Source organism: Ovis aries, chromosome 17, assembly GCF_016772045.2.
Source record: "Ovis aries strain OAR_USU_Benz2616 breed Rambouillet chromosome 17, ARS-UI_Ramb_v3.0, whole genome shotgun sequence".
Lineage (NCBI taxonomy): Eukaryota > Metazoa > Chordata > Mammalia > Artiodactyla > Bovidae > Ovis > Ovis aries.
In genome coordinates this window covers 32562767-32585628 of record NC_056070.1, presented here as the reverse complement: position 1 = coordinate 32585628, position 22862 = coordinate 32562767, and the positions used below count along the sequence as shown (strand labels likewise).

General features: G+C 37.5%; 1 protein-coding gene across 1 annotated transcript in view; it reads left to right on the top strand.

Moving 5' to 3' along the window:
* Window positions 1-22862, top strand: part of FAT4 (FAT atypical cadherin 4) — a 188175-nt gene that overhangs the window by 108253 nt on the left and 57060 nt on the right. The window contains exons 5-6 of the mRNA XM_027956286.2: window positions 2059-2981; window positions 3617-3791. Of these exons, the coding sequence (XP_027812087.2) occupies window positions 2059-2981; window positions 3617-3791 (1098 nt within the window). The remainder of the gene's footprint in view (window positions 1-2058; window positions 2982-3616; window positions 3792-22862) is intronic.

The window sequence follows — 22862 nt, the reverse complement described above, 5'->3', positions numbered from 1 at the left end:
ATCCAGGTGTCTTCATAACTTTTTCTCAATAATAATTGTGTCTGAATTTGTACCTCCAAGAATAGGAACTAAATATTTACTGACAGAGTTAGCCATAGGAAATGCAAAAAAATTCTTAAGAGAGCAATTGTATTTAAAAAATATATTAAATATATATCACTATATATATGTATATATATTTAAAATCAAATTACTTTCTCAGTAATATATTTAGTACCAGTTTATGAAACCTTTTTCTTTTTTTTTTGCATCAGTTGATAGAACTTTTCTTCCCCCAAACTTGTGGAATTTTAAGTCAGAGAGTTGAAGTAGGCTGTTGACCTTGTTCTATCCAGATCTTAAAATTCTCTTTATCTCCTGCTGGCGAATTGACCTGTGGCCTCCATTAGCTTTATTTATTCATATTTTCCCTGATCCTCAGTGTCCTAAGTATTTTGAACTTTATAACCTCTGCTTTGTTCTCTTGTGAGTGGTCTTAAATAAACTGCAAAGATTAAAAGCCACAACTCTTAATGAGGAGAAAACCCCTACCTTTTCAAAGATCTACTCAATCCTTGTTTATCCTAGAAATTTTTGTGAACAAGCCAGTGCCTGAAAGTTATCTCCATAAATAGTTTCCTCTGCATCAACATATAGACAAAGGATATCAGATAAGAAACTATCAAAGCATGGGAAAATAATACTTCTAGCATTTAAAAAAAACAAACAAACAAATAAGCAGGCACTACCTGGTAGGAAAAAAAATTGTATTACTCAACTAAAACTTGCCTTTACAAGGACTTAATGGGTTTCAAGAAGAGGCAGAAGCTAACTGAAGTATCTACAGAATCCTAAGAGAGTATTTTTCAAGAAAAGGGTGATCCACTTGTTCTAGAAGACTTTTGGCAAAGAGTGGACATCATTTTTGACACTTGAATAGTTAAAGTTCATAAATATAGGAGCCATTTGTAAGTAGTTTATATAACTCAATGGATTTTTCATAGCATAAGATCCCAGAGTAGAGCATCTTTATTAAGGATGGATTATCTAGATATAAGATATGTTTCTTAGAAATTCTTAGGCCATCCTATAATTGCCCAACATGTTTATGATAAAATATAAAAGTACATATGACATTATGGGCCAGTGAAGAAAATGCTATTCTGGGGCAGGAAATATAATTTTTTCTTTGTGTTTGCACTGCTTATCTGTAATTTAGCTTTAAACTATTTACTAAACCAATAAGTAGGCTGAGCGATTCTCCACATCATCTCTGTTAGAAAATGTCTACAATCATTTTCTGAAATGATTTATATATGCCTTTTTAAATTAAAATGTGACATATGTTCCTGGGAAAAACTGATAAAACATTATCTAAAAATAGCCCAATAATAGTGTGAATCTTTATATTTGAAGTCTTTTATGCACACATTTACTGCTAACATTTTCTTCAAAAATACTTTTAAACCACAGTAAATAAACATAATAAAATTTGAAAGAGAATTATTTTCTCAGAGGTATTAGCCAGATACTTAATAGGAATTAAAAAGTATTTATTGGTTCTGCCAAGAAAAGTAAAAGTAGACTTAAAGCATCCATGACTAATGCCATATATCAGAAAATGTTATTATCATTCTCTGAAAATTGGTGTTGGCCTCAATAAATTACTAATGTGATAAATGTTTGGCTAGTAGTAGAGTGTGGCACTGTTAATGTTGAACTCTCAGGAATTATGTGACAGAAATAAAGAAGTGTATAGAAAAATATCCGCTCTCTAGTATATTTTTTTTTCCTCTTCACTTTCCTAATTTAGCATTTCAACACCTTGGTAAATAGCCAGCAGTATATAGATCATTTGTTCACCAGATTGTAAACATCTTTTCAAATCAAATGATACCAAGAAAAGAGTTATGGGTTATATATTCCTTGGAAAGAAAATTAACTGTAGCTAAATCATTCATAAGTTTGGCAGCCATGTGTATCAACTACACAAGTTCATATCATGAAACTGTGGGTGCAGTTTAGTTTGCAATCAGCATTTAGTTCAGAACATTTAATTTTTTCCCCCTTCCATTGCAGGCATCAACTCTCAATTGGCTTACAGTATTGCTTCTGGCGATAGCCTTGGGCAGTTTACAGTCGACAAGAACGGGGTATTGAAAGTTCTAAAACCTTTGGATCGGGAGAGTCAGTCCTTCTACAATCTGGTCGTTCAAGTGCATGACCTGCCACAGCTTCCAGCCTCCAGATTCACAAGCACTGCTCAAATCTCCATTATTTTGCTGGATGTCAATGATAACCCCCCAACCTTTCTTTCCCCTAAATTGACCTACATTCCAGAAAACACACCTATTGATACCATTGTTTTCAAAGCACAAGCAACTGACCCAGACAGCGGCCCAAACAGCTACATTGAGTACACCCTACTGAACCCTTTGGGAAATAAGTTCACTATCGGGACCATCGATGGAGAAGTAAGGCTCACTGGAGAGCTAGACAGAGAGGAGGTTTCCAATTATACTCTCACGGTGGTGGCTACGGACAAAGGTCATCCATCTCTGTCTTCATCTACAGAGGTGGTAGTTATGGTACTTGACATCAACGATAATAACCCTGTTTTTGCACAGGCCATGTATAAAGTGGAGATTAATGAAAATACACTTACTGGAACAGATATAATACAAGTATTTGCAGCAGATGGAGATGAAGGTACAAATGGACAGGTCCGCTATGGCATTGTCGATGGTAATGCCAATCAGGAATTTCGGATTGACTCAGTCACAGGGGCAATCACCGTGGCTAAGCCTTTGGATCGAGAGAAGACCCCTACTTACTCTTTAACTGTTCAGGCAACAGATCGGGGCAGCACTCCCAGAACCGATACCTCTACCGTCAGCATTGTTCTGCTGGATATTAATGATTTTGTCCCCGTATTCGAGCTGTCTCCATATTCTGTAAATGTCCCTGAGAATCTGGGAACATTACCCAGAACAGTTCTTCAGGTAATTATATTTAAATCAAACAAATATTGTGCTTTTTGTAAGACCATTTAATTACAGTGGTCATGCTGCCCCACTCTCTTCCTCTTTCTCATCCAAAAACGCTTACTTGCTGATACAGCAGATCTCGAAAAGGACAGGTTTATGAAAATTACACCTAAGGACCTGTTGACTTCCTTGTAGATGAAATATTGTATTTCAGTTATATCCTTTTGGGTTTACCTCTGCTGCACACATTTATGCGTTTGTGCATTTTTGAATTTTGTTTCACTGTAACAGTTATTCTATACATAGTAAGAAAATAAAATGATGTTAAAGTTTGATTACTTTTACAAATGTTGTTCTTCACTCCCTTTTTACAAATCCAACTACCGGGATGGATCTGCTGTTAAAAAAAATTTTTGTGAGGTCTTCCAAAAAATGCAATGTGTTGATTTTATACCTGGTCGTATACAAATTATATATTGTACACTGCGCCATTTTAATATTTTACCTAAAACTTACAAACATGTCTCTGAAACCTTTTAATATTGGTCTGAATGGCTCTACCCTATTATTTTTAATAATACACTTTATTTCATGATATACATTTTGTGGGTATTACTCACATTCATGTCCTATATTGTTTTCTCCTGTAGGTGGTGGCAAGAGATGATGATCAAGGTTCCAACAGCAAACTCTCATATGTTCTATTTGGTGGTAATGAAGACAATGCTTTCACTCTCTCAGCTAGTGGAGAACTTCAAGTAACACAGAGTTTGGACCGTGAAACAAAGGAACATTTTGTCTTGCTGATCACAGCTACAGATTCAGGTAAATCTGTAATAACCTTGTTCGACAGTGAAAAATTTCTTCATAATATATGTAAATGGAAGTATGTTTTTCTACCACCAAACTAAATTTTTTTTTAAAGTTACTAATGCTTGGAACTTCAGTAGTATCCACATCATTTTATAGAACATATATCACTTTATGAAATTTATATGTAAATGGTAAGGGTTTAGGCACATTACAAACAAAGCTCTATTCCTATAAGACACAATATATCATTGCCTGGTAGGCTGACACAGTATCTCTGGGGGTGACTCTATACTCTCCCCCTGGACTGTGGATATTTCAAGTACCTTAGCTTTGAAAACATTCAGATGGTTCTAACTGGTCATGGAGATAAGAGAGTGGGTCCAGAGTTCTACTTCATTAATCCTGTAGATTCTGCAAAATCATAAGTAGATATGATAAGCATCTGATGAAGCCCCACAGAACTCCAAAAAGGGTGTCAGTGAGAGCCTGGCTTCTCATTGAGTAGCAGTGTAATGAACTATGATAGGGAGAAAGAAAAGCAATATATATTAGCTCTCACTGTTTGGAAATAGTAATTGCATAAAATTATAGAGCAAGTAGCATAAAATACAATCTATTCAAAAAGTAACATTCCTGCTAACCACTGTTTTGTTTTGCACTTCTAATTCAAAGCTGAAACAACTACAATTTGTTAAAGAACCTCTGTGCCTTGAATAAAGTAGATGTGCTTAAATATGTGTTGAATAAACAAATGAATGAATAAATCATCGATCTTCAAAAGTCTCAGGGAATTATGAGGCATTGACTCTTGCCTGGAAAATCCCATAGACGGAGGAGCCTGGTGGGCTGCAGTCCATGGGGTTGTGAAGAGTCGGACAAGACTGAGCGACTTCACTTTCACTTTTCACTTTCCTGCATTGGAGAAGGAAATGGCAGCCCACTCCAGTGTTCTTGCCTGCAGAATCACAGGGGCGGGGGAGCCTGGTGGGCTGCCATCTATGGGGTCGCACAGTCAGACACGACTGAAGCGACTTAGCAGCAGCAGCAGTCCTTATGTAACACTCATTTATAAAAATTGTTCAAACTTACTGTTTTAATCATTGAGGAAGTTAGTAATGCTGACATCTTTATTAATTTGTTGAAATTGTTTTAAGAACAGGCAGATTTGTTGGAACTTCAAAGGACTGACATTTTTGGTATATGGGTATTTATGTAGATGTGTGGCTACTGCTACAGGAGAAGTATTCTGAATTTTCAAATGAGCTGTTTTTGCTGCGGTTGAAATGTTTTTGATGAATATAATTTTTTGATATTTTTGTTATTTGTGACCAATTTCGGAGTATACAATTTCATGTCACCACTTCATAAAAAAAGGAGATTTGAAGATTAAGAGTAATTATAAATTTATGTTAAGTATGCTAATGATAGTGCCACTGCTTATTTATCAAGATGGTTCTGTCTACATTATTTGCCATTTACTTCATCTTAGACTATTGTTTTGTGAAAGAAAGCACTATTCTCGTTTTTTTTTTTTTTAAATCTGTGTGAATGACTGTGTTACATTTCATGCAAACTATAAAATCCCAGGCAATGATGAGCAGAATGTGGTGTGGTAACCATATAAAACTTAAACCAAGTTGATCTGAAACATGTTTCGTTATATGTGTAGGCAGTACTTCTCGGTCAGTAGATAAACATTTTCATGTGGCAAATGCAGTCACTGCCACATGGCTCAGGTCAATCCGTATTTCAAGAGTCATCTGGAGAAAAGAAAGGATAAAGAGGTATACAAACTAGTAGAGGGTCAGATATATAGAGGCGAGATTTTATTATGAAAACACCGCAGACTCAGCTCTCCTCTGCAGTTGCGGGATATGTGCAGTCAATTCTAGGCACTCCCAGAAACAGAGTCTTTGTGCAGATCATTTGGGGGAGGAGAAACCAGACCCAGGAATCTGGCTGCTAAGGCATCCGTCATTATAAAACTTGCTCCACAAGATGGTGTGTCACACAAAGGTCATCCCAGGGCAAGGAGCAGATTGTGATTGTGAGAATCAGAGACGCAGTGTAGGGTGACCCTGGACGGACAGGGCACAACTCATAGAAGTTCTCCATCGGGGATTTGTGATTTGGAACATTCTAAGTCAAAAGCCATGTCAGAGAAAGAATGTAGACATCTAGACAAGAGTGCATGTTTTCAATCAGATCGTTCTGAGAATTTAAAAATCTTTTTGTGCGCCTGTGAAGCCAAGAGGGAGATATTGTGCAGGGGAAGGGAATGGTTGTTTTCTGACATTTGGCAATCGGAGTCATGCAGTTTGCCAGATTTTACAGATATTAACCCATTTCTACACATTACTTTATTATCTCAGAGACTATGGTGTTTTTGTTTCCACTTTACTTACAGTAAACTCCTCAGAGTAATTGAGTAATTTGCTCAGGAGGTGGTGCAGTGGTAAAGAATCCACCTGCCAATGCAGGAGACTCAAGAGATGTGGGTTCAGTCCCTGGGTTGGGAAGATCCCCTGGAGTAGAAAATGGCTAAACTGCTCCAGTATTCTTGCCTGGAAAGTCGCATGGACAGAAGAGCCTGGAGAGCTACAGTCTATAGGGTTGCAAAGAGTCAGACATGACTGAGCACTCATACACACACACACAAACACACACACACACAGCCAAGAAGTCGCAGAGTAGGATTCAGAACCTAGTATATCTGACTTCCAAGTTTAGTGTATGTGAAGGTTTTAGTGTTGAGTTAAAGTAAAATTTGAAAAATATATATTAATTTCCAAAATAATTTTATTTGCAAAATAAACCCAATAATTGTCTATATAATATACTGATTAAAAGCTTTAAATTTGAACTGATGGTGATTTAAATTCTGTTTCTCTCCAAATTTTTTTGTGATTCAGACAAAATCTATCATCTCTTTCAATCTCAGTTTCTTCTCAGTAAAATGGGGATAATAGTAATTACAATGTAGTTTATTACAATGTTTAACTGATACAATGTTTGTTAAATATGCCTCAGTTCAGTTCAGTCGCTCAGTCGTGTCCGACTCTTTGCGACCCCATGAAATCGCAGCATGCCAGGCCTCCCTGTCCATCACCATCTCCCGGAGTTCACTCAGACTCACGTCCATCGAGTCAGTGATGCCATCCAGCCATCTCATCCTCTGTCGTCCCCTTCTCCTCCTGCCCCCAATCCCTCCCAGCATCAGAGTCTTTTCCAATGAGTCAACTCTTCACATGAGGTGGCCAAAGTACTGGAGCTTCAGCTTTAGCATCATTCCTTCCAAAGAAATCCCAGGGTTGATCTCCTTCAGAATGGACTGCTTGGATCTCCTTGCAGTCCAAGGGACTCTCAAGAGTCTTCTCCAACACCACAGTTCAAACATATCAATTCTTCGGCACTCAGCCTTCTTCACAGTCCAACTCTCACTTCCATACATGTATGTATGGATACATACAAGTAGGTGTATGGAGATTCTTTAATATGAATCACATATAAAGCAATCAGAAATTGTGAGGTATGTTGGACTAGATGTTTCTAAAATTATTAAAACTCATATGTAACCATAATTTTATATCCAATTCCTTTTTGTACTTCCAGTGTCGTCAATATCCACTTGTGTAGAACAGTGAGAGCTTCACATATCAGGCTTCAGAATTTGCAGTTTTATATTCCAGGAATGAAGTCTCTGACACAGGATTTAAAATACTTATTCACTGCTATGATTTAAAAGTCAAATTAGTAGATGACATGAGAAAATTCAGAAAAATATGGCAGCTTTTAAGTCCCAGATGCCAGGTTATTCTCAAATTGGCAGTGTTCTGAGAACCAGGAAAATATCAAAGTGTTCTAAACAAGAAAAAAAAATTGACAGTTTTATTCCTTAGCTCACAAATCATTTTTCCTTTGCTCTTTTGAAATTCTTACCTGATGGCAACCCAAAGATGGGTCAACTTTGGCAATATGGCAGCAATTGAAGCAGCAGCTTATTTTTATCAGCAGACCTCTAAAGCTTTGAATGTTTGTGGAGAAGATATTAGCATTCCACTTTCATCGTATTTTTATTTACTGACTGCATGGCTGTAGAGTAGCACATCTGGAAGCTCTCTAAGGACTCCTGTCCACTGCTTAAAATGAATACAGCCACACTATCCTATATGTGTGGGACCAAGTGCTGCATTGTTAAATAACGAAACCAGGACAGAGGGCAACAATTCTACCTCACTTTTTTTTTTCTCCCATAGGATTTACTTACTAAAGATTAATTCAAAGAGGTGAGGCTAAAACTCAATTAAAGATAATATTTTGTTCAACTGATATAATAAAAAGTATGGATGTTCTGCCTTCAGTCCAAATTACTCAGTGTTATTGCTTCTAGAAATATGTACCAAGTAGACACTCCCAGGAGGCTAAGGCTTCACCCAGGTGTAGTCATGAAGGTACTGCAGAGAACCCAGCACATGTGGTTCATCCTAAGAGGAGAGCTGGCCCTAAAGCAGTTATTGTCCTCATATTTTGACACTCTGTTCCCAAAGATCCTTCCTTCCAAAAATTTTCCTTACCATTTTCTCATAAGTGCAATCAATTAAGTAATATGTTTTAAGTACCATAAGTAGCAGGGAATTATCAGGGAACTCAGAGCTTTATACTTCCAAAAAATTAATCCTAAGAATTAATTTACAAAATGGAAGTATATTATAAAGGTAAACACATAGCTTTGTGGTTAAAAAGAGGTTCGAATTCCACCTCTGACAATTTTTAGGTATGTGACCTTGAAGAAGTTACTTTTGAGTGTGTGTGCTCAGTTGCCCAGCTGTGTCTGACTCTTTGCGACCCTTTGAACTATAGCCCACCAGACTCCTCTGTCCATGGGATTTTCTGGGGAAGAATACTGGAGTGGGTTGCCATTTCCTTCTCCAGGTGATCTTCCTGACTAAGGGATTGAATCCACATCTACATTGGAAGGCAGTTACCTTTATATTGCTATCTATTTGATAGAAACACTAATTCCTACATGAAAAATGTATTAGCAGGAATAAATGTTGAAATGATTCATTTTAGCTGTTCATATTAATCAGCACATTTGTTGGACATCTTAAGCTTCAGTTCAGTTCAGTCGCTCAGTCGTGTCCGACTCTTTGCAACCCCGTGAATTGCGGCATGCCAGGCCTCCCTGTCCATCCCCATTTCCCGGAGTTCACTGAAACTCACGTTCATCAGAGGAACCAGAGATCAAATTGCCAACATCTTAAGCTTAGTAAGGCCAAATAAAATTTCTGATTTTTATACTAGTTGTTCTCTGTCCCCGGTTTCACAATTGCTCAAGGCAAACTTTGTTCAACAAGTCCATTGACAACTAGACTCTGATTCACAAAATGTCCTGATTGATCCAATTTTCATAATCTCCATTACCACCACCTTAGTCTGTGTGCATGTGTGCTTGCTAAGTCACTTCAGTCATGTCTGACTCTTTGTGACCCTATGGACCATAGCCCACCAGGCTCCTTGGTCCATGGGATTCTCTAGGCAAGAACACCAGAGTGTGTTGCCATGCCCTCCTCCACGGGACCTTCCCAACACAGGGACTGAACCTGCATCTCTTATGTCTCCTGCATTGGTAGGCAGGTTCTTTAACACTACCACCACCTGGGAAGCCCCCCACTTTAGTCCATGCCAGGGCAAATATGATAGCTTTCTAACTGCCTTTCTCCCCCACAGTATGCTCTCCAACAAGCAGCTCATGAAACTTAAAGCCATAAAAAATGATTATGCCCTGTTGCTTAATTAAAACCATCTTGTGATTTCCAAGAATAAAAACTGAATTTCTTGCCATTGACCACATGGCATTAAATGACCTTGCCTCTGTCTACTATCTGACCCCTCTGTCATCATCTGCTGCTGCCTTCCTTTATTATGTTCCACCATTGGTCATTCAGTTCAGTTCAGTTCAGTTCAGTCACTCAGTCGTGTCCAACTCTTTGCGACCCCATGAATCGCAGCACGCCAGGCCTCTCTGTCCGTCACCAACTCCCGGAGTTCACTCAAACTCACGTCCATCGAGTCGGTGATGCCATCGAGCCGTCTCATCCTCTGTTGTCCCCTTCTCCTCCTGCCCCCAATCCCTCCCAGCATCAGAGTCTTTTCCAATGAGTCAACTCTTCACATGAGGTGGCCAAAGTACTGGAGTTTCAGCTTTAGCATCATTCCTTCCAAAGAAATCCCAGGGCTGATCTCCATTGGTCATTATCACCTCTCAACTCTGTTCATTATCTCCACGTTGGTTTGGTTGAAATCAGCTAATGTAGGAGTATTTACACTAAAAAAATCAGCAAGCTTACGGATCAGGTGACTTACTGCTGGAGAGTAGTCACTAAATACTGACAGCAAATTGCTAGTGCCGGTTAATCTGGCCCCTTTAAAAATGCCAACCTTTCTCTCATCCTTGGCCCTTTGCATTTGTACCTGTAGTTCTCACTATCTGGAGTGTTCTACTTAGTAGCTGGCTGTTTTGTTGTTGTTGTTTTTTCCCATTTTTTAATGGGGGGGGGGTTGCAGACGACATCTGTGTCGCTGTCATTTTGTCATTGCATCTAAGTAAAACGTCAACTTCTCAGAGAGGATTTATCTGACTGCCAGTCTATAGGTTTCACTTCCCATCTCTCCAGTATTTCTATCACATTACTGTGTTGTGAATTTTTTCTTAGACATTAATTGCCATTTAAAGTTATATGCTTATATAGAATATAATGCGTTCCTGGTGGCTCAACAATAAAGAATCTGCCTGCCAGTACAAGAGATGTGGATTCCATCCCTGGGTCGGGAAGATCCCCTGGAGAAGGAAATGGCAACCCACTCCAGTATTCTTGTCCGGGAAATCCCATGGACAGAGGGACCTGGCAGGCTACAGTTTGGTTACCTCATCAATAGCTCTCATACTTTCAGTATCATGTAAGCTTCCTAAGTGAAAGTGAAAATTGCTTAGTAGTGTCTGACTCTTTGTGACCCCATGGGCTATATAGTCCATGGAATTCTCCAGGCCAGAATACTGGAGTGGGTAGCCTTTCCCCCTCCAGGGGATCTTCCCAACCAAGGGATCAAAAACCCAGGTCTCCCACATTGCAGGCAGATTCTTTACCAGCTCAGCCACTAGGGAAGCCCAAGAATACTGGCATGGGTAGCCTATCCCTTCTTCAGGGGATCTTCCTGACTCAGAATCAAACCCAAGTCTCCCACATTGTAGGCAGATTCTTTACCAGCTGAGTTGCCAGGAAAGTTCCTGTCTTGTTCAAAACTGAATTCCCAGAAACACTCAGAACAGAATGTGTAATATAACATTTGCTGAATAAATATTTGTTGAATGAATGAATGATTTACTGAGTGAAAATGATAATTATTTTTCAAACCATCCTGTTATTATGCAACTATTATTTCATATTTATTTACCATACTTAAATACAGATTATTATTATGTATTTACTTGCAGATTTTTCAAAGGACCTACAAAAAAGGAAAAGTGCCAATCTTTTTTAACTGATGGCTGAAATTCCAGAAGTTTTTGCCACATTGGTTGTGGTCATTCAAATTGACCCCTGCTTTGAAAAGCAGCATAAGCATTTAAGGCTCTGTGGTGTTTAGTGTGATGTGATAAATTGCAGTCATATGTAAAGACCCACTGAAGCGTTTTATGGCTTTAATTCAGTTTCAAATGCTTAAAAATACTGCTTGAGCTATATTCTCATGACTCTCCCCTGAACTTTCTGGCTCTTATTCAATTCTGTTATCTAGTAGATGTTTCTAGGTAGGTCTTATCTCTACCTTGTGATGCCCTGCCTACCTTTTCTTGGTCTGGCTTGCTAACTCAGAATCTGCATAAACAGACACTGTGCTTTTGAAAAATTTTGGCATTTGACAATACTTTTATATCTGGACTTCCCACAGCAAAAAACTGTGAGCCTCCCATATCTCCCAAAACACTGAACACCTTTTTAGCTACCAATATACATATATATATATATATATATATATATATATATATATCCCATATGTGGTATTTGACTTCACATAGTTAATAATAAAGGCCTATGCTTCTTCACATAAACGTAATGTGAAAAATTTTACTTATTTTGTTATGAGGATTTTGGTGTTTAGATAAGCATTTCCAATAGATATATATCCATGGAATTTTCCAAGTCTCCTAGAATTTTTTTAACCTTTGGTGATCTTCTGCCCTCACCAGTAAATTCATAGTCTATGACCTATTAAAATCTACTACAACTCTTAAAGGAAGGAATTAGTATAAGAGAAAGCAGTAAAACAAGATGTGACTATAAGGGGTTATTGAAGTTATAAACTACTGTGTAATATGGAAGGATTTTAAAAGAAAGCTATATGTGAAAAGTTCTAAGTGAGAAAAATCTGACTTTAAATGCTAATTTTATAGCCAGAAGTCTTCTTGGAAATGAGCCAGTCCATTTCCTTTATTTTGAGATAAGAAAATTGAGGCCTGGAATAATTAGGCAGTTTGCCAGAGCTTACAGACCCAGAGAATATCAGAGTCAAGAACAATATCCAGGATTTATGCCTTCCAACTGAGCCCTTGCTCACTTATGGTATATCTGAAAAAAAAAAAAATCAGAATCTGATTACCCTCTGCAAAACATAAATTTCCAAAAACACAATTTTAAGAAAGCTTTTCTTCTTCTATGCGATCCATTGTACTCTAATGAATAAAACATTCTGTTATTTTTCTTTTTCCAAATAAATAAATGTTTCAAAATATTTTAAGTGGCATCAAATCAACTGGAATCAGTAATTTCAATACTGATTGTTTGAGACGAGCTTCAATTTAGACATTGTTCAAATTAAATTGCTAAGTAGGAGAAGATATAAAAAATTCACTAGGCTTTACAGGTAGAAGATGATAATATTGCCAATTATTCCAACCGATTGTCATTTTGCATTTACATTTATTAAAACCAAAGTATAATGGTAATTTAATAGATCTTATAAGTGAATTATTATTAGAGTCAATGAGACTCATATGCTTCTATGGGCTGTCAATGTGTAGCAAGCATCTGGACAATGTTTTGTCAGGAAGCATTTGTGGAGCAGTCTCTACCAGGGATTCTTCCAGGAACTGGAGATATAGTGGTGAAAAAATGACAGTCTCTGTCCTCACAGAAGTTACATTCCAGTCAGAAAGCTAGACAAAATGTAATATATAGGTCGGGAGTTATATGAGGTGCTATGTAATTAAATAAAGCAGGTTAAGTGGCTAGAGAGGAAGAAAAAAAGAGAAATGGTTTTTGAAACAGCGAGTAAAATAAAAATATTCATGAATTCAAAATCAAAGGATTACTGTTCTCAGATCAAGAAATGCATATCCAAGAGTTTCACGGAGTGCAAAGCAAATGTTTAATACTATACTTAGAATATACAATATGTACGATACACACATCCATGCACATACAGTAAGTCAATTGGGCTGTGTTTTTTGCATTTATGGAGTGTGGGAGATTAAATTGTGCACAAATTAACCTTTATTTATCTGTTCTCGGTCTAATATGCTAAACTAAAGAGATATTCTGACTATAGATTTGGCCAAAAAGTCTAGTAGTGAACTATGTGTCAGCATAATTAATAGGTCTGAGGGGAAATTTTCAGTTATTAGCATCCCTAATTAAGGGCATTTATCATCTGATTGAAACAGGGGATAAACTTCATTCTTATGCAGGGATTGGAAATTACTTTTTAATGAAGGGGAAACATGATGCATTTGCAAAAGTTAATCCTAAAATCTAAAAGGGCTAATCACTATGCTTATTTTCTTGGTGAGGCTATGATGACATTTTGAATGAAAACTGTTTGTCACATTGTTCAGCTGAGAGGGTCACTGCATTGCAAATGTCTCTATAATCAAAAGAGAGGTCAGAAATGTGGAATATGACATTTTACATCTGAGGAGAGTTGCTTTTTAAATGTTCCAGAAAGACTGCATTCTGTCAGTATTATTTGTGGGAAGATGTTGAAGAACTTGCCTTGTCTGTTATGATGAACATTCTTAGTAATGAAAAATGCTTGAAAACTTTCTGTAAGATATCAATGATTCCATAAATCAAACAGTGCTAGGGTAATCTTCAGTTACCAGAAATCACTTGCATTTAACTTAGTTATATATTTGAGTCAAAGGAAGTTTTGTTATTTCCATTGTAGTATTTGTCTTAGATGACAGTTTGTTTCCAAGGTTCATAACTGGTTATTGTTTTACTTCCTCTTATTTCCAATAAGTTTAGTACAAAACCCATTAGTGACTAAGTGTTATCATAAATCATTTATTTACATAATATTCTTTAAATCAGCTATACTTTAGTAGAAACAACTTTTCCTACATAGCTTTTCATTTGTATAGTCATAAGATAAAAAATGGAGAAGGCAATGGCACCCCACTCCAGTACTCTTGCCTGGAAAGTCCCAAGGACAGAGGAGCCTGGTGGGCTGCAGTCCATGGGGTCGCTATGAGTCTGACACGACTGAGCGACCTCACTTTCACTTTTCACTTTCATGTACTGGAGAAGGAAATGGCAACCCACTCCAGTGTTCTTGCCTGGAGAATCCCAGGGATGGCAGAGCCTGGTGGGCTGCCGTCTATGGGGTCACACAGAGTCAGACACGACTGAAGCGACTTAGCAGCAGCAAGATAAAAATACAAAAAGAAAGATGATCAAGCTTCCAAAATTCCAATAATTAATAGCTAGAATTGCTATCATGTTGCATACAATTAAAATTTGATGAAGTAATTTCAGTCTATTTCTCATTTACTTAATTTAAGCTATAAATCCAAGTAGATGAAGGAAACCCAACTTTGAAATGGAAACAAACTATTTGAAATATTAAAGAGATTATTATATTACCTAAAGGATAGATATTAAATAGAATAGAAAATAATGTAAGCTTAGTATGAGGAATTTTTCCTTTTCAAAAATCTTCTAATTTTATCATGTTAAAACTTAATCTTACTTTCTAGCCTATTTTGATAATTATTCCAAAGATATATAATTTGATAGTTTCACTAAATAGGCAGGACTCAGTCTATATTTTGAATTTGGTAGTATTTCAGAGTTTCAACATGTGTTGTTAGGGTTCTTTTTTTTAATGTTCTCCAAAATTAAGTCTTTATCACATACTTTATGTGGGGGATAAAATATTTAGTTTACATCATATTTTATTTTATAAACTCTTAAAAATTATGTATCCATATAACATAAAATTTACCACTTTAATGATTTTTAAGTGTACATTTCAATGACACTAACTACATTTGCACTATGAGCAATTTTCAGTCTTATTTACATAATATTGCTAAGTTCTTTCTTTAGTTTTGTCACCTCTATTTAGTATGATAGTTGCTTAGTCGTGTACAACTCTTTGTGACCCTATGGACTGTAGCCCACCAGGCTTCTCTGTCCATGGAATTCTCCAGGCAAGAATATTGAAGTGGGTAGCAATTCCCTTCTCCAGGGGATCTTCCTGACCCAGGGATAGAACTTGGGTCTCCTGCATTACAAGCAGATTCTTTAGTATAAAAATTTATAAAAAGGAAATAGTGTTTTTGATAAAGATTCCTGAGAAATGATTAAAGCTAAAATGTTACCTAAGTATGTACCTACCTAATTTATATGAACATATTTGTAGAACTAATTAGTGGTAATATATTATAAAATGAAAATTTTAAGATCAATGCTATTGCTCATATTTAAATACTTCTACATATTTACTTGCTTCACATATTTTCTGGATTCAAATCTAAGCCAAATCACATAATTAAAAGTCAATACTGAGTGGTTGGTTTCAATACCTTTTCAGGGGATGGCTTACTTACTGTAAGAAATATGTGTTTACTCCAAGTATAAAAAAGAAGGTAATACTTTATTACAACAAACACACCCAGTAAGAGGACTGTTCCACCAGATGTTTGATGTTAAGAATGAAATCAGTTTTATGGCAAAGTAATAGATTTCAGTTAAGCAAAATTCTAATGTGGCTGAGCAGTTTCTCATGTTTCAGGAAAATATGTTTAATTTATGGGGGCTAACATTAAATATGTAAAATGCCTGCAGTTAGAACTTTAATTAGATCTTTAGATTCATTCATTACACTTATTGAAGATGAATTTTCTGATAAAGCAGTTGCCTGAAACATTTTTCTTTTTAAAATCTTATTTTAGGTTTCCTTGAACTTTATTCTAATATGTTTGATCTTTTTAAGCCACCAATGTTCAAAGGCAATACCAGTTTAATCATTTCCCAAGTTTAAAAGTATAAAATATGACTCAAGACAAAGTTTGGAACTACACAAGTGTAATGGACTATCAGAAGATTAAACTGTGAATAATCTGTGTGTGTGGGGGGGGGAGTGTATGTGTGTGATGTGTTTTTACACATTAAAAAAATGCTTTTCAGAATCATATGTATTTTTTGCTGTTGCTCTAAAAATTTAAGAAGTTTAATATCTATTTACCCACATTTATTGTATATATGTTGGAGAAGGAAATGGCAACCCACTCCAGTATTCTTGCTTGGAGAATCCCATGAACAGAGGAGCCTGGCAGGCTACAGTTCATGGGGTCGCAAGACTTAGACACGATTTGACAACTGAACCACTGTTGTATATATGTATACATATATATACTTTATAAAATATATATACAGGTTTCCCTGGTGGCTCAGATGGTAAAGATTCCACCTGCAATGCAGGAGACTCAGGTTTGATCCCTGGGTTAGGAAGGTTCCCTGGGGAAGGGAATGGCCACCCACTCCATTATTCTTGCCTGGAGAATTCCACGGATGGAGGAGCCTGGCAGGCTATTATCCATAGGGTCTCAAAGAGTCAGACACGACTGAACGACTAACACTTTTACTTTTACTCTCATATATGTACATGCACAGATGTATGATATATAAAATACAAAATATTTTTACAAAATGAATTTGAGCTTCCTTTTATCATCTGACTGCTGATTGTATTTCACATGTCTCCTGTATGCTCCTTGCCTCTATACTTAAACATTTCTGAGACTTTGTCCTTTCATTTCACTTCTGTCTTCAGCTCCATTCATTGGCTCACTGTCTTCTGTCAGGAGTCTAGGTCCTTACATCCTACTTCTTCTTTCTGATTGCATCTGGTTCTCATAAATCAATTCCAGATGAAACTGAGTAATCTTGCCCTATTACGCCACTACCTATATAATTCATCATTATCAGATCTATCCAAGCAAAATATTGGCCCCTAGTATTCTGATTCCTCTCATGGGATTCAGGATTAATTGGGACCCTCTGTTATAAGTAGTAGACTATCTCCAAAATGTTGACCTTTGTCAGAATTTTTGTTCTCTGACCCCAGCCTTAGGCTAAAACCTATATTTATTCCCAGAAGTGATCAGCTTTTTGAACTTTCACCCATGTAGTCACTAGATCAGATTTCCATATATAGAGTCAAAGGAGAACTTAATAAACATTGAAGACAACCTATGCCTTATTGGTCTAGATAACGATGAATTAAACAATAATTTCTGCTTTCAATTATTTTATAACTTAATAGAGAATATGGTAGAAGTACATCACTAATAATAATAATGAGTAAAACATCTGCAATAAGAGTGGCATACTTTTATCTGAGCCTAATGAACAGAAAAAATATATTTTTTGAAGAGTTCAGAGTTGACCTTCCCTCTGTCCACTACTGTTGTTCAGTCGCTAAGTCATCTCTGACTCTTGGGGACCCCATGGACTATACTTCTCAGTCCATGTGGTTTTCGGGCAAGAATACTGGAGTGGGTTGCCATTTCCTCCTCCAGAGTATCTTCCCAACCCAGGGATCGACCCCACGTCTCCCAAGTCTCCTGCATTAGCAGGCAGATTCTTTACCACTGAGCCACCAGAGAAGGCTCTGTCCACTATGGCTAAATGTAAATAAATTGTTTAAATTCTTAGAGTTGAAAGTTCTTTATTAAAAAAACTTAAGTAGCGATACCTGCTTCATGAATCTGTATATTAAGAGTAATACATATAAAAGATACTCATGCACATGTATGTCTGCTAAGTCGCCTCAGCATGTAAAGAGTCCACTCTTTACAACCCTATGGACTGTAGCTCCCCGGGCTACTCTGTCCATGGGACTCTCCAGGCAGGAATACTGGAGTGGGTTGCTGTGCCTTCCTCCAGGGGATCTTCCCAACCCAGGGATCAAACCCATGTCTCTTGGGTCTCCTGCATTGCCAGTAAGGTTCTTTAACACTTGTGTCACCTGGGAAGCACCACTCAAATACTATTATCAAATAAGTGTTCAATAATATGTATCTAAAAATATATATGTGGCTCAGACAGTAAAGCATCTGTCTGTAATGCAGGAGACCCGGTTTCGATCCCTGGGTTGGGCAGATCCCCTGGAGAAGGAAATGGCAGCCCACTCCAGTATTCTTGCCTGGAAAATCCCATGGGCTGCAGAGCCTGGTAGGCTACAGTCCATGGGGGTCACAAAGAGTCGGATACAACTGAGCAACTTCACTTCACATGTATATGCACATAGGTTTGTCAATTTATATACAAATATACAGGCTAAGTTTACACGGACTAACTAAGACTAGAGTTTTTAGCATACTAATATTGAGGCTCTCTAGTAATTTGCAAGAGGAGAGAACAAAGAGTCAGTTGGGAGTATCAGCCTGGAAAGTTCTGAACTGAAGGTAAAGTTACAGTGAATATCATGTAGCACTTCACATGGACCATAACCCAAAAGATGTTGGGAAATAGGAACATAAGCACCAGAACCACTTCTTCACTAGGTTAAGAGGAAGGGTTCAAAGGAAGCAAACAAACACAGAAAAGCAACAAAACATAGCTTCATCATTCCATAAGGAGATGAGGAAGTGATAAAATCTGTGTGTACCAAGGGCTAGGTAACTTGTGTCCTTCATCTGAGAAGTCTGTTGTAGATGTAAGTCTTTGTTGTGTTGTCGTGCTCAGACAAGTCCGACTCTGTAACCCTTTGGACTGTAGCCCATTAAGCTCCTCTGTCCATGGGATTTTTCCAGGCAAGAATACTTGGAGTGGGTTGCCATTTCCTCCTCCAGAGATCTTCCTGACCCAGGGATCAAACTTGCCTCTCCTGCATTGGCAGGTGGGTTCTTTATCATGAAGCCACCTGGAATAAGAGGCTAATTTGCTCAAAATCGGGGAATTCCTGTTTTCTGTCCCTTGATTTCATCTTCCTGCCTAAAGCTTAGAGGCAGGGCCTTGTGGAGGACCAGTCTGAGGCTAGAGTGAGATGACGGTGGAAGGCCCTATCCTGAGAATAAAAGAGAAATATTAGAGGCAGAGTTCAGAGTTAGTTAAATCCCAGTAAGAGACTTAGAAATGTAGAATTATGTCTTTGTACAATTTCCTTGTAAAAGTTTAAAAGTAAATAAGACATGCATGCCCATCCCCTGGGGCAACAAGAAAGTGAGGCCATTGTAGAAATTGGGTCACTCTATCAATTCTTGAAGAAAAGAGGAAGAGAAGAACCCCAAGTGCTGTTAAAGTGGGCTGTGGTTGCTAACAAGTGGAGGAAAGGGGACTCGTGATGGTTCTTGGCTTGAGCAGATGCACCATGAGGATATGGGATTACTGTGGGGTCACTTCTCAGGCCAGGATCATATGCTGTTGCTGGTGTGCTTTCAAGAGCTTGTGGAAAAATTAGTTGTTCTCTGGTATGGAAACCATGAGATTGAATTTGTTGAATATTTTCCTAGGTAAACAATGTTTTGTGTTTGTTTTTTTTTTAATTTTTGCTTACTAATTCAGAAAACACATCAGCAACAATATTTATGTAGTTTATAGACAAGGAAAGGAATCACATGTTCCTAACCAAATGAGTTAGTCATCATTTTATGAAGCTTTTCATATGTGTGTTGTCAGACACTTTAGAATACCAAGGATAAAACCATTTGGCAGTTACTGAACTATTTCTTAACAAGTTTAAGCATTGTTGATTAGAGAGCATATCAGACATTTTCAGATCTTCTCTCACTTGCAATTTGTAAATTTTGCATTTTTAAATTTTCAATTCAACACACCTTATACAAAGCTGTGCAAGTTTTGAAACCTGAGTCTCATACACTTATAACTACCAAAAAGAAATCATTAAAAGAAAAGAATGATTCACAATCTTTTCCTGAATAATGTTGTCATAAGACTGACTTGAAAGTTTTGTCAGGGGACAAAAATCCTGAGAATTATGACACAGTAATCTGTAAAATTAAAAACTGATCTTTTAAATGTCAAATTTCCTTTTTTTCTCCTAATTTCTAAAACAAGTACAACAACAAAGAGTAATATAGAATATGTTCTAACTATGTACCAGGCACTATCCTAAACATGTTACATTCCCCTCCACACCCCTATTGGGGTAGGTTTGTTCTTATTATTCCCATTTTGCATATAAGAAGACAGATTTAGTGAGTGGAATACAGTGTCAGTAATAGAGATAAAAGAGCCTTTCATGATATCTGGGACCTTGACTTAGTTATCCCCTCTCACGATTCATCGGATATAGCCCGTCCTTCCCATGACATCCCCTTTTGTCGACACAAATGTACAAACAAGCTCTAGTTATTGTTTTTTTCAAGCAGACAGTGGGAGAGATACTAACATCATTCACACAATTAACTTCCATTTCATTAAATTGTGTATAATTAAACACACATTTCAGAGCTTAGGGCCGAACACTGGTCATCCATAATAACTCAGAAAATATTGACTTGGGCTTTAACATGTGCTGTGAAAAATTAAAAATTTATGGCCAAACAGATGTCCCCAAATGCTACACAAGCTTAACCTGGACAATAGCTAAGGTCCGCCACAGATGGGCCTTTTCCTCTGGCTTGGGGCTTGTGTTGTTCCCTGAGACTGGCTTGTCCAGAGTCCCAGAGCGTCTCACTGAGCAGCATGTGTCCTGCTGCTAACACCTTCTGGCTTTTCTGTCGGTGGTCAAGAGCTCCCCATGCAAGTCAAAGCCTAGTTCCATTCCTCACCAGGTCAATGGCCCTAAAAACATTACTCAACCTTTCTATCCCTTTCTTTAATGTCATTTATATATAAAATGGAGGTAACAGCCATACAAACTTATGAAGAGTAGACAATTCAGGTAAACTTCTTAAACCAGTACATGAATGCCTAAAGATTCAATTAATGTTTATGTTGAGTGAGATTTTTAAAGTATTATTTTGATGTGCTTCTTCAATGTTTATAATGCTTCTAAATCTGTTCTGAATGTGAATTACATATGATATTATCCTACCATTGTTTAAGTGACTAGTGAAAAGGCAAGTACAATATTTTAATATTTGTAGTTCATTGACTGTGGCTCAGATCATGAACTCCTTATGGACAAATCCAGACTTAAATTGAGTAGGGAAAACCACTAGACCATTCAGATATGACCTAAATCAAATTCCTTATGATTATACAGTGGAAGTGAGAAATAGATTTAAGGGACTAGATCTAATAGATAGAGTGCCTGATGAACTATGGACTGAGGTTCATGACATTGTACAGGAGACAAGGATCAAGACCATCCCCACGGAAAAGAAAGGCAAAAAAACAAAATTGCTGTCTGGGGAGGCCTTACAAATAGCTGTGAAAAGAAGAGAAGCGAAAAGCAAAGGAGAAAGGGAAAGATATAAGCATCTGAATGCAGAGTTCCAAAGAATAGCAAGGAGAGATAAGAAAGCCTTCCTCAGCAATCAATGCAAAGAAATAGAGGAAAACAACAGAATGGGAAAGACTAGAGATCTCTTCAAGAAAATTAGAGATACCAGGGAACATTTTATGCAAAGATGAGCTCAATAAAGGACAGAAATGGTATGGACCTAACAGAAGCAGAAAATATTAAGAAGAGGTGGCAAGATTACACAGAAGAACTGTACAAAAAATGATCTTCACGACCAAGATAATCACGATGGCATGATCACTAAGCTAGATCCAGACATCCTGGAATGTGAAGTCAAGTGGACCTTAGAAAGCATAACTACGAACAAAGCTAGTGGAGGTGATGGAATTCCAGTTGAGCTATTTCAAATCCTAAGAGTTGATGCTGTGAAAGTGCTGCACTCAATATGCCAGCAAATTTGGAAAACTCAGCAGTGGCCATAGGACTGGAAAAGGCCAGTTTTCATTTCAATCTCAAAGAAAGGTAATGCCAAAGAATGCCCAAACTACTGCACAATGGCACTCATCTCACATGCTAGTAAAGTAATGCTCAAAATTCTCCAAGCCAGGCTTCAGCAATACATGAACTGTGAACTTCCAGATGTTCAAGCTGGTTTTAGAAAAGGCAGAGGAACCAGAGATCAAATTGCCAATATCTGCTGGATCATCAAAAAAGTAAGAGAGTTCCAGAAAAACATCTATTTCTGCTTTATTGACTATGCCAAAGCCTTTGACTGTGTGGATTACAATAAACTGTGGGAAATTCTGAAAGAGATGGGAATACCAGATCACCTGACCTGCCTCTTGAGAAACCTATATGCAGGTCAGGAAGCAACAGTTAGAAATGGACATGGTACAACTAACTGGTTCCAGATAGGAAAAGGAGTGTGTCAAGGCTGTATATTGTCACCCTGATTATTTAACTTCTATGCAGAGTACATCATGAGAAATGCTGGGCTGGAAGAAGCACAAGCTAGAATCCAGATTGCTGGGAGAAATATCAATAACCTCAGATATGCAGATGACACCACCCTTATGGCAGAAAATGAAGAGGAACTAAAAAGCCTCTTGATGAAAGTGAAAGAGGAGAGTGAAAAAGTTGGCTTCAAGCTCAACGTTCAGAAAACGAAGATCATGGCATCTGGTCCCATCACGTCATGGGAAATAGATGGGGAAACAGTGGAAATAGTGTCAGACTTTATATTTTGGGGCTCCAAAATCACTGTAGATGATGACTGCAGCCATGAAATTAAAAGATGCTTACTCCTTGGAAGGAAAGTTTTGACCAACCTAGACAGCATATTCAAAAGCAGAGACATTGCTTTGC